At 34.0% G+C, this 12,821-nt stretch overlaps 1 protein-coding gene across 2 annotated transcripts in view; it reads right to left on the reverse strand.

Annotated features, from left to right (window-relative positions):
• Positions 1–239: 239 nt before the first annotated feature.
• SEC62 (SEC62 homolog, preprotein translocation factor) overlaps positions 240–12,821 on the reverse strand; it is a 28,205-nt gene continuing 15,623 nt past the window's right edge. Inside the window, exons 4-8 of one of the 2 annotated variants that reach the window (XM_058556369.1) lie at positions 12,403–12,607; positions 12,062–12,154; positions 9,318–9,378; positions 6,938–7,057; positions 240–3,192 (exon numbers count right to left, since the gene is read on the reverse strand). In XM_058556369.1, coding sequence (XP_058412352.1) covers positions 2,711–3,192; positions 6,938–7,057; positions 9,318–9,378; positions 12,062–12,154; positions 12,403–12,607 — 961 coding nt within the window. In that variant the 3' untranslated portion in view covers positions 240–2,710. The remainder of the gene's footprint in view (positions 3,193–6,937; positions 7,058–9,317; positions 9,379–12,061; positions 12,155–12,402; positions 12,608–12,821) is intronic. The other variant, XM_058556370.1, reaches the window with a different exon arrangement.

Raw genomic sequence — 12,821 nt, forward strand, 5'->3', positions numbered from 1 at the left:
AGGAGCAATGATTCAGTATTTGTTAATTCCACGTTGGTAGTGACTTTATAGAACCTAACTACCACGAATAACAACAATCAACTGTACTTGCTGTTTTCCAGTTCCTAATAAAGATTCAAAAAAGAAAACTCAATTTACAAAAGACACAAGATGATTTTTCTATAGTCAGCAGCTAATTGGTACTCATAATGTAAAACTAGAAAGAGGGGAAAACATTAAAATCCATCACCACTGCATCATTTCCATGTGATATACTGAAATTTATTACTTTCTGAACAATATGTGACTAAATTCAAATTATTTTAATTAAAGTAGTCTAGAAGGCCACATAGTTTGAAAATTAAAGAAACTAGTGGGAGGGAAAAGGAAAAACAATCTATTTAATACATTGACTTTAAAAACAATCACATATGCATTATTCTTATTATCTGGACTCAGTTGGTTAATTCAATCCTGCTTAGTTAGGCCAATTTATACCCATTCCACAATAAATCCTACATTATCCAAAAGCTTCATGCTTCTACTTACAGTAGCACAGCAAACCTGAAGCTTCTTTCTAAAAAAATCATCATTCCATTGACTAATGTAAACAATCCTCCATGCTCTGGCATAAGAATATTTAATGTTACCCAAAAAGACAACCATCTATTCTTCTGAGGGATACAATAGTGGCAGCTTTTTGATTTTTATATTTGTTTAAAGTATACAACCTTCAATAGTAAAAGACACTGAGCTGAAATTTCTAACTCACTTTCTAACCATAGTAAGAATAACATTTCCCCCAGTGACCACCAAATATTTATAAAAATTTGTACTAACATTCTGTATGAATCCACAAACATCAATAAAAAACTGACTTTCTTGCCATGCTCCAAATGTCTTTAAGACTAGACATAGTACATATATTATAAAGAGCTTTAGGATAAATATTGAGCGCCTGGGTATTATGATAGTAGTAAAGGTTAACTCATTTTTATTTCTGAAAAACACTTTTGGTACCATTATCATACCCCAAAACAGGTATTAATGCTACTGGTGATTAAGCAGCTCAGAAGCTATAATTCTGCATGCCCTTACTGTGGAAATAAAGCAGTAGAGCTCTGAAAATGTGAGAGGACAACACCCAGGCACTTAAATCCAGGAACATGTGCTAGGAGAAAACTTTTAAAATGACTGATTGCAGCCTTGATAAGAGTTGCATTAACATCAAATAGTCACATTTCTGTCCACTTACAAGAAAACTATAAAGAAGCAACCAAGCCATGTTTAATAAAATGTGTCAGTATACAGAAATTGTATTTCTTCACAACTAGAAAAATTTCACATCTTTAGTCAAACACTTAGATGGCAAACAGCCTAAAGAAAAATAAAGACCTACACACATCACGTATTTCAACTACAAAGCAGAATGCTCTCACTATGACTGAAGGAAAATAATTTAATATTCATTATCAGTTTATAAGAGTATAACTCCAAGGAATGACTATGCTCATAAGTAAACACAAGATTTTTCCAAATGATTTGTAACTAAGGTTTGCAAGACATAAAATCAAACTGCAAAACTAGTTCAAAGCAATGAGTCCAATGGTTCTCTTACGTTTTCTTTTATGTTCTTTATTTTAAATTGATATTTGAGAACAGTAAATTATCTTTCATAGCAGTGCCTCCTGGTCTGATAAAACAGGACCCCATTTCTGACTGTAGAGATTTAAGATAAATCAATATGAACATTAAGGCATACAAACAGCTACTTGAAGTCTGCTCTTATTTAATGAGGATCGTTTTAACTCATATTCAAATACATGGAATGTTGGCACAAAACTGAAGCTGCTGCAGAAAGATCACAGATGTTCTGTGGGTTACTGAAACTTCCATTTCTCTAAAAACATACTCTTAAATGGTCTCAATTTTACAAATTTAAGTGTTGAGAAAATGTCTAAATAATAAGTAACAATTAAAATAAAACATTTATTTGTAAATTATGTACAGAATACATTTTACTTTACGACAAGGAAATGGGAAGAAGGAAGAAGAGCCATCACCTTTCAACCAGTGCTGTCTGCTTGCTTGCTCTGTTGGAGATGACCGTGTTTCTCTGAATGAGATGTACAAATCAGTTTGGATTTCCTAAGTTGGAAAAGCAGAATTTGTAGCTAAACTAAAAATGTTGCTGATTACCAGTTGGCTTGTTTCCACAAAATGCTTTTGAATCCTGCTAACTCAGAATCTTAAAATTTCCTGGTATAATTTTATAATCAACAAAAGCTTAACTATCCAGAACGAGTTTAAGAATTTCATCTTAAAGAAACCGCGAAATGGCTACATAACTACGCATAATCTGAAGTGTTGGTGTTTCTTTTTTATCCCTTTTAGTTATTTTGATTAGTCTAACAGTAAAAAGCCATACAACTATCAAAAATGCCATTAACCTAAATGTCATTGTGGAAAGTACATCTTTGATAACTATCAAAATGAATGAGACCTACTTACTGTAAAATTATCAAATAGATAAAACTTATAAATGGCTTTAGACTATACCAATAGTAGTATTCTATGAAATGAAGGACTGAATATAACTGCTTGGATGTCAAACACATTTCAGCAAATGAATTTAAAGAGTGCCACAAAAGTCATGTGTACATGATGATGATGATCAGCCAACATAGAAAATCCAACCTCTTGCACTTATTTAGTCTCCAAATTAGTCAGATTATGATTTTTCATGTGAAGATTGAGTTGTTTCTCCATCATTGTCTTCTTCTTCTTCTTCTTCCTCTTCCTCTTCACAATCCCCATCTGTTTGCTGTTCCAGTTCCTCTTTTGTGATCATTTCAAAATCATTCCCATTGCCACTACTGTGTTGGGATCGGTCATCTTCCCTCCTGTCACTGTCTGTGTCTGAATGCCGTTCTCCACCTGAGCCTTCTGTGCCTTGATTTCCTGGTCCTACTTTTCCCTCCTCATCTTCCTTTTTCTCACTGTCTGACTTTTCCTCACTGTCAGACTTCTGCTGCTTTTTGGTTTCAGATTTCTCATCTCTCTTTAAGTCTGCTTTCGGTCCTTTATATTCATGTGTGTACAGAGGCCTGAAGGAGTCAATGAAGCCCACATCAGCAGTCAGATTTGGCAAGAACCAAAAGTGGTGCCTTCCTCCAGTTATGAGCCAAATGATGAGAAACAGAATGCAACGAGCTGTGGGAGAAAAATTTCTCTAATTGAATAATTCAAGCACTGATTCAGACAGCAGGGAATATTTGTTAATAAAAAACTGGGAAAACACTCAAAGTTGTATTACTTGCACTTTACATGCACCTTAAATATGAACAAAGTAAATCCTGACTAGTTTAGCAGCTACCACAGTATTCTAGGCACAAAACATTCTGCTCTGATCTTCAGGACATAATATGCTACAATGCCACTCAAATTACTTCTACGTTTTCTTCATCTGGGTGCTGTTCCATGGATATATGCTTATGATTTATGCATTTTTCTATGTTATAGTTTAATAAACATAGATGTGAGTTGGATGTTTAAGTATGCATGAGACCACAGCATAATAAAGGAAATAAATGCGAGTAAGGGATGAAGGATATCTTAAGCAGCCTTTAAAAAAGGAAACGTAGGGCTGCATTATGACTTCCCTAGACCCCAGGCACTTTTGTCTAAGGCAACTCCTCCATAAAACAATACTAAAAATTATACTTTTTACAACCATATTGGCATAAATACAAATATAATCCTGCATAGGTTCATTATTATATACATGTGTATATATTATTACTTCTGATTGTAAAAGAAATGAAAATGAAAACATTTCCATGAGCCCCTAAATATATCTGGGTCCAAGGCATATGCCTACTCTGCCTAAAGGACAATTCTTCTAAGTAAAAACACTTCTGAACAGTAAGAGAACAATTTCCTAAAAGTTACAATTTCGTTAATTAAGTAATTATGTAATTTCTGCTTATTTAAGGACCAATCCTCTCCCAAAATTAGGAAACAATACAATGCTAACGAAAGACGGATTGCTTAAATAAATAGGGTTTGAGGTTACTCTCTTAGAGCAATATACGACAAAACCGTGGTTAGATAATAGAACAATTTGAGAATTTTAAAATTTACAGTAATGAGTCATCACAAACACAAACCCCAAGATTCCATGTAGTTTTCTCTTAACCTACCAATTATATAGAGCTGGGTGATTTTGTTTTTTTTTAAAGGTCATAATGATTATGTGAATGTTATGGACTAATCAATTATGACAGGTTTTTGGTTTTGTTTTATTTACAGACAATTAAAGCACTCTTTTCATATAAGGCCTGAAGAAAGCTCATTTATGCTTCTTCCATTATTTTGTATGGAGAAATAAAGGGAAATGGTTATAGCTGACTTGACTTTTAAGAAGCAGTAATTTCTATTTTCACAAAAGAACATAAATGTTCTGAAAGACTCTGTACACATTACTATCTTTTGTGGTACAAAGAGAAAAGGCAAATATGTTTGAAATTATCATTTAAGAATAAATTCCACTGATAAAAAGAAATAATGAACATCTTTTAAGGAGGATGCACATTTTTTTCTCCAAATAGGATTATTATGCTATGTCAGACTTTACAGGGCCGTTAGGACAGATAGTTCATAACATGAAATCTTGCCTCAAATCCAGGAAAAAGCAATATAGAAATGGCACAAATAAAATCTAAATTCTCAACATACATAAATTGAGTATAGCAGAATTCTAACATGTTTTAGAGTTTTTCTCTCTATGACATTAGATTACCAGGGGCAAAAGGGGAAGAATCATGAGAAAACCACTGTGACATGTACTGTCACACTATTCCTATACTAAAAGTGACTCATTTAGAAAATTGCCAAAGGTCTTATTTTAAATGGCAATATTAACAATACATATTCCAAGTCACACCAAATTTAATTTTGACCAATATATAACACTTCATAGGACAATATAAAAGAAATATCCAATTTTAAGTGGGCTACAGATCAAAATTATTTGAAAGTATATTTGGAATTGCATTTTCTAACAGAAACAAAATGCTGGGTTTGTTTTCTGGTTTAATTCACAAGGCTATTTAATCCACAATGCATATTTAAAACCACAGTATATTTAAAATGAAAAATTATAGAAAACACTACTGAACAAACAGTATTTTAAAGAGCAAAACAATATAGTAACCATAAATTATTGTGAATACTGGTTTAAATAAAAGATAAGCAAGTGAGTTAATTCTATTCAGTGGAGTTAAACCTTTGGTGAAATTTTTCAAAGAGCTTCTAAATTTTTAGGAATTTGAGAGCCAAAAGATACCAATTTGATTATATCTAATGTTAAATCAAAGTTTATGGCTTCTTATTCTTGATGCAGGTAGTACACCACCACTGGTTACTTGCTTCACAGTCTTAGATATTATTTCTTGGCCTACAAATGTACTGTGTTATATGCAGAAGCATCAGGGGATTTTCTCAAGGTGACTAAGCTAGAGGAAGGGAAAAATGAAAGGTAGGTGGAGAAAGCTTCACACAGAGTGAGAGATCACAGAGCAAAAAGGAGGCCATAAATATGATGAATTAAATGAAAATACTAGATGAGTTCCCAGGTCTATAAATGGTGGCACCAACTCAGGACACCATGATGTCCAGGGTGAAGGGATGTGCAGAGGGAAATTGCTTAGGGCTACAGGAGTAATGCTTTATAAACACAAGAATCTATTATACATCATAGAACCTCAGAATAACATTCCTCCAGTTCAGATAATCTTGGTCAAATTATGTCCTCTAACAACAGATATTAGGCCAATAATGTGGATTTTTTTTTTCTTTTTATATAGAAATACAATATCCTATATGTCTTCGTGGAAAAGCTGATTTGTCATTTGGGGAAAATAATCAGAACTTAGTAACATATACCAACATAAACTCTAGATGGATCAAGGAATAAAGACAAGTTTAAAAATCACCAGACAGCTTTAGATAAGCTGAGAAAAATTCCTATTTCTTTCCCAAAGAGAAAAATTAAATTAGACTTGTTCACTCTATATGGGAAAATCTTTGAAGACTAGGATTTTAAGTAAAATAATATTTGTTGGTTTTTTTCATGGTAAGTAACATGCTCATTGTATAAAATATAGATAAGTTAAAGAAGAACACTAAAATTATTCATTACTATCACCACTATTTATATTTAGGTACATTTTCCTCCAGTCAGATCCTACCAGGCATTGAGTATTTCCATTAAAACAAAAATCTTCCTAATTAAATAGGCAAAAAATACCTCATTATCTTAATTTTATTGTTTGATTACTAGTAATGAGCATTTTTCATGTATTTATTAATCACTATTTTTATATTGTTTTATTTTTAGCTATGAAAGACCTTAATCATCCAGAAATGTAAAAAAAATTACGCTTTCTTGTTTCATTTTTAAAGAACATTTTAAAATTCCTTAATGCATTTAGAATTTATTCTGGTACCTGGGTGCAAAATGATTTTTCCCAATATGGCAAATCAACTGTTTAGAATCATTTATTGAATACATACATAGAATTTAAATATTTAATACACGTTTCATTTGCCTTAAGTAAAAATATGAAAATGTTTTACTGAAAGTATTATGTTTAATAAATAATGAACCACTGTAAAAATATTAAAGTCCTTGTGGTAGCTACACTTTAAAGCATATCTATGTGTAGATTAAGACATATCAAATCCTTTTTCTTCAAAATAGACTAAATCTAATCAAGCACATATACTACTTCAAGCCTGAGTCAGTTTTGGGATATGACCCAAAAAGTAGGTCCACATACTTTTTGATTTGCCTACATTAATTTTGCTATTAAGCTTTACTTGAAGCTCCAGATTATAGTCCAAACTGCTCAATATCTACCTTCCTGAGGTCAGTTTTACTACTAACGATACTTACCAACAGCAAGGAGAAGAATGCTGGCTACAAAACAGCCTGCGCCCACACTGAGGTAATAAACCCCCACTCTCATTTCTGCTGGCCAGAGAGGGAAGAGGGTGGCTGCTATCACTGCAATCACTGGCACAAGAAATGACACAGTTACACAGGTAACTTTTAGATTAAAAGTTAAATGGCCTGGCGGCAATATCAGTGAATATATTCCTAGAGGAAAAAACTGAAACATGTACGTATTGGAACATACAAAATTGCCATTTTTATAGGTAAAAAATGGTCAATTATCAGCCTTTTCACATAGTTCAACCTAACATTTTAAATACAATTCTTAAATTAGGTTAGGATTTTTCTAGTATGAATTACATATGATTAGAAAAAAGTGCTGTCTAAAAATGTGAAATTGTTAGCTCCTTAAATGATCAACTGCTGCTGTTTTCAAGCAATGCCTACCTTATTTTTTGAACATAAGGTACCTGTCTACTGAATAGGGGAGCTTAAAGAAACAACAACCAAACAACAAAACTAACCAAAAAATGATTCCAAAGATCCCTCTTTGGAGATTCTGATTCGGGGCGGAGCTCTGACATCTACAGAGTGGAAAAAGCTCACCAGGTGATTCTGATACAGGTGGTTTTTTGGTAGTTAGGGAAACTGTATACAAACATCTCTGTTTTTTCCCTAAGACTACATGGAATAATCAGAAGAAATTAGAAGGCTCGTTATTAGGCTTTTAGAGCAAGAGAGATCAGGATTCAAATTCTAGCTCTATGATTTATAAACTAAGTAACCTTGGGCAAGTTATTTAACCCCTTTGAGGCTAAGTTACCTTATATTTAATATGTGCCTGTTCTTATTTTTTAAAGATTGTTGTGAGGATGAAATGAAATAATGCATGTAAAATATTTAGCAAAGTGACTAGTACATAAAGTCATCAATAGCTATTAGCTATCTGAGTTGGATTTAATTGAGTTTCAATTCTTAACAGTTATTTTGAATGAGATCTTATGATATCATATTAATCAAGCTTGTTTATTTAACTATCTATTTTTTTCTACCTGTTAAATCATTCTCTCCTCCTCCCTCACGCCGCCTCCCTGAACTTACAGGAATAACAGATACCCATGGTAAAAAAAACAAACAAAAAACAAACCAAAAGGTGAAGACTTCATCTAATTCTTGGTCCACTTCCCAGAGGTTAACCACTATTTTCTTATTTGTACTCCCAGAGACTACCTATATATAATTAAAACTAGCTATATAGACTACTTTTTCCTACATAAATGAGCTTATACTATTCTTACTCTTTTACAATTTTTTTTTCATTTAATCTATTCTAGATATCTTTCCATAAGTACATCCTACCTAATTCTTTAAAAGTTGCATGGTATTCTAGTGTGTAGTCGTACTGTAATTTATTTCACCATTCTCCTATTGAGGGACTCAAATTATTTCCAGTTTTATCCTATTACAGACAATAGTGCACCAAATACCAATGTAATATACATTTGTGCAACCGTGATTACAGCAGAGGACAAATCCCTGAACTCCAATTGTTTGGTTAAAAACTACAGGCATTTAAAATTTGAAAGATATTTGCTAATTATCCTCCTAATTATAGTCTGAGGGATTTGGATTAGAATAGATGACATGCCAAAGCACACTCTTGAATAGATACTTTGTGCAACTTTATTAAGAACAGCACTGGGATAAATTCCTAGAAGTAGAATAGCTGGGTCAGTGTATACATATTTAAAATTTGAAAGATACTGCCAAACTGCCCTCCATAAAATCTAAAACAATGAGGGGCCTGCCCTGTGGCGCAGCGGTTGGGTTTGCGCACTCTGCTTCGGTGGCCCGGGGTTTGCAGATTAGAATCCTGAGTGCGAACATATACACCGCTACAGCGTCATCCCACATACAAAACAGAGGAGGATGGGCATGGATGTTAGCTCAGGGCCAATCTTCCTCACCAAAAAAAAAAAAACCCAAAACACTAAAACAATGAAAATACCACCAATTCTTGGAGAGTGTTTTTCCTAAGTGTTGGACTTTTACTAAGATTAAGTACTATCAAACTTTGTAATCCTCTTAATCACTGTTGCTTTAATTTGTATTTATTATGAGTGTGATGAAGTATCATTCATGATTACAGATCACTCCATTTCTTTATCTGTGAGCTACCTTTACTATTTTTCTACCAGACTGATAAATCTCTTAAAGATCTCGGCTTTAACGTGCTGCAAATATTTCCCTCAGTTTATCATATTATCTTCTGACTTGAAATAACGTACACCTTTTTAAAGTAATTATTTTATGTTAAATATTTTTATTTATGGCTTCTTCATTTTTATTTTCCTTTCTAAATTTTAGAGATTGTACTTACCAAGAATTAATCCCATGACAAATGTTTTAAAGTGAACTGGGTCATAGATCCACACAAATACCTAGAAGAACCAAGAAACACCAGTGCTTAAAGTTCTAAGGTCACATTAGAAAGTTAAGCTTAATTCTATATTTTAGATCCTCTACAACAGTCACTTCCAACTTCCTAACATATAAGAACTACTTTCTAAGGTAAACAAATTCCAAAGACCTTTCTTCACTAGCAGTGTTTCTTTTGGTATCCATTCAGTTAGAAAATAATTTTAAAAACTATAAATTCTGTAATGTAGTTAAGTAAATTTCTATGTATTTACAAGCATTTAACAATTTGTTCATGTGTGCAAACCATTACTTATTCAACCTAAAAACCAGCAATTGTACAACCTTTTCGTCCCTAATATAACAATGTACACTGGCATGAGCAGAACCAGTTTGGGTTAAGAGCACAGTTAAGAGAGATTCCAGCCAGGCCCTTCCAGATTCAGCAGCTCTCAGGTGCATTCTGTTCTCTCCCAGTCAAGAGATGCAAAGAACCATTATTAAAGATCATGATTAGGGAACATAAAGATACTATGACTCCCTGCAATAATTTCATTGCCTACTCTCCCATGGAAGGTCTGTAGCCCATAAGCTGGGAATCACTGCTTTAAAGCTTAATTTACTTTATACAACAGACATTTACTTCATTCAGAACAATCAAAACCCTGTTCAATCATCATCCGTAAAACTCCTAATTTCATCTCTTAGTTTCTATAAATAACAGTACTACTCTTCCATTTCCTGGTTCTGTTTTGATCAGAACTCTTTGTTGCTGTCTTTTTGATTTTGTTCTATTTCTAACACTGGGGGTTTCATTCCTCTTTTTTAACTCTGCACATTTCCCCTGGAAATCAGATCCAGAGACATCACTTCTGCCAGTTAGCATTCTAAAAAGACAAGTTTTTAAAGACATTTCCCACCTTTAAAAGTCTGAAGGCATGCTGCTTTCTACAGAATAAAATATAGTCTTTTCAGGAATGCAAGCACCCATACTTTTGCTCAGGCTGCTTTCTTCACCTAATAGACCTATAACTCCTTCCCAGTGCACCTGGTAATCTGCCAGTCATCCTTCAAGACTCAGCTCAAGTGTTCAAGGTCTCCAGACTCTCCTTATCCTCTCTTGATTAAATTAACTATTCCTAATTGGGGTTCTCCCATCATAACACTTACCACACAGTAATAGAGTAACATGTTTAAAAGCTCGTATCTTTGCTAGACTATAAGAGCTTCCAAGAAGAGAATTTTATCTTATTTATCATGCTATTCCCAGCACCTATATAAAAATGTCTTGGCATATAGCCAATGCTTGATGTTTAATTGAAGGTATTTGGTCTCCATGTTAGGAAAGACCTGTGGTCCTCTATTACAGTGGTTCTTAACCAGAGGTTCACAACAGAATTACCCTGAGACATGTTATACAAAACACACACACAAACACATCCCCTAGATTCCACTCTACAGCATCTCACACAAGTCTGTCTGGAATGAGCCTAGAGCACATGCTTTCTGAAAAGCTTTCCCAAAATTTCAAACTCATAGCTCTAGGAACCACGACTTTATATATACTACTTTTGTATTAGGCATAGCAAGAAGAGATATGTCTTGAAATTCACAACAATTCAATAGCCAGTATATAAATAATGTTTTGCTATCAGTTAAAAGACTAAATTAAACAGTCTTCAATGGAAGGCTACCACCACACAAATCTCCCATTACAAAAGAAATAAAAACGAGGGGCCGGCCCAGTTGCACAAGCGGTGAGGTGCGCGTGCTCCGCTGCGGCAGCCCAGGGTTCACCAGTTTGGATCCCGGGCGCGCACTGAGGCACCGCTTTTCAAGCTATGCTGTGGCGGCGTCCCATATAAAGTGGAGGAAGATGGGCATGGATGTTAGCCCAGGGCCAGTCCTCCTCAGCAAAAAAAAAGAGGAGGATTGGCAGATGTTATCTCAGGGCTGATCTTCCTCACAAAAAAAAAAAAAAAGAAATAAAAATGATTTCCTTAAGTAATGCATCATGCATTAGGCCCCTAAAATAAGGTGTCTGACTATAAGAGGCAGAAACCAGTAGGTGTCCCTCATTAAGCATTCTGCTCTTCTTTCTTTGATAGTAATGGAAATCCTGCATTTTGGTTGGGCAAATGACAACCCAGTGTAACAAGCACATTTCTAAGACTTTATTACAGGTAGACATGACCATGTGACGAGGTTCTGGCCAATGGAATCCAAGCAAAAATGAACCTGCCAACTTCCAAGGTGTCCTTAAAGAGGAGGCCTGTTCCTCATTCTCCTTTCCTCCTTTGGATGCAGATATAAGGCCGGTAGTCATTTTGGACCATGACGTAACATTTACTAATTGCCTCACACAGGAGGAAGAGCTTGGATCCACCATGGAGCTGCTATATCTGTACTGCTTACCCTCAGATTTCATTGACGAGAGGGAAACAAGTATCTATTCTGTTTTAAGCCACTGTTATTTCAGGTTTCCTATCACTCACAGACAGCTGAACCTAATTCTGACTGGTCTTTTATAAATTGTTTATAAATCTAAATTCAGAGAAATTACTGACTTTTAAAAAGAGTCGATTTTATATCTACATAGTTAGATTTATCTACATTACTTCTTTTCTTCGTGAAAAAGGCATCAAAGATAATTCTGAAAATTCCTATGGAAAACTGGATTTCTACTTATAAGCCAGATACTCTCACCTCATTTCCATCCAGAAAAACTTGATCATCATGTGGCTCAAGCTTGAATTTTTTCTTAGTTTCCTTCTTTTTGGGAGTTCCTGGAGTTTCCTCCTATCAAAATCCAAGTTGAATACAAGAAAAAAACACAACAAGCAAAAACCAGTAAGACATTCATACAGTCAAAAAAGTTTCACTATTTGAGACAGAGAAATCAAAATTCTCAACTATGGTATTTATAAAAACTCTAATATGGTTATCTTAAGTGGCTGTTGCATAATATTTCAAAAGTGCTCATATGTCAGTAGTGATCATGTGCACATAATGATTTTTAATTTTTACTTAATTTTAGTTGAAATCACCTTTTTGGATTCTTCCTTTTCGCCGTCTTTTTTTTTTTCTTTTTCCTTTTTCGTCTTTTCATCCTTTAGATTTTCTTTCTTGCTCTTTTTATCTTCTTCTTTTCCACTTTCAGCTTTTCCTTTTTCTTTTTCTTTTTTTATGTCTTTATCATACTTCATTTTCATTACTTTCAGTGCCCGGTGAAAAAACTGCTTCTTTAAGAGCCTTTGGAAAAAAAGGTATGACATTACATTCCCTACCAATTACACAGATACAGAGTAAAAAGCAAAAATATAATGAAGCAAAGGAAGACATACATTGGCAATCCACCAGAGAAATTACAACTAGTAAGCCCATGAAAAAATAGTCAGCCCCACCTCTAATCACAAAACTGTGCAGTCAATTTGATTATATAAAAGATGTCAACCTAATTTTCATT

The sequence above is a fragment of the Diceros bicornis genome, chromosome 15, assembly GCF_020826845.1.
Source record: "Diceros bicornis minor isolate mBicDic1 chromosome 15, mDicBic1.mat.cur, whole genome shotgun sequence".
NCBI classification, from domain to species: domain Eukaryota; kingdom Metazoa; phylum Chordata; class Mammalia; order Perissodactyla; family Rhinocerotidae; genus Diceros; species Diceros bicornis.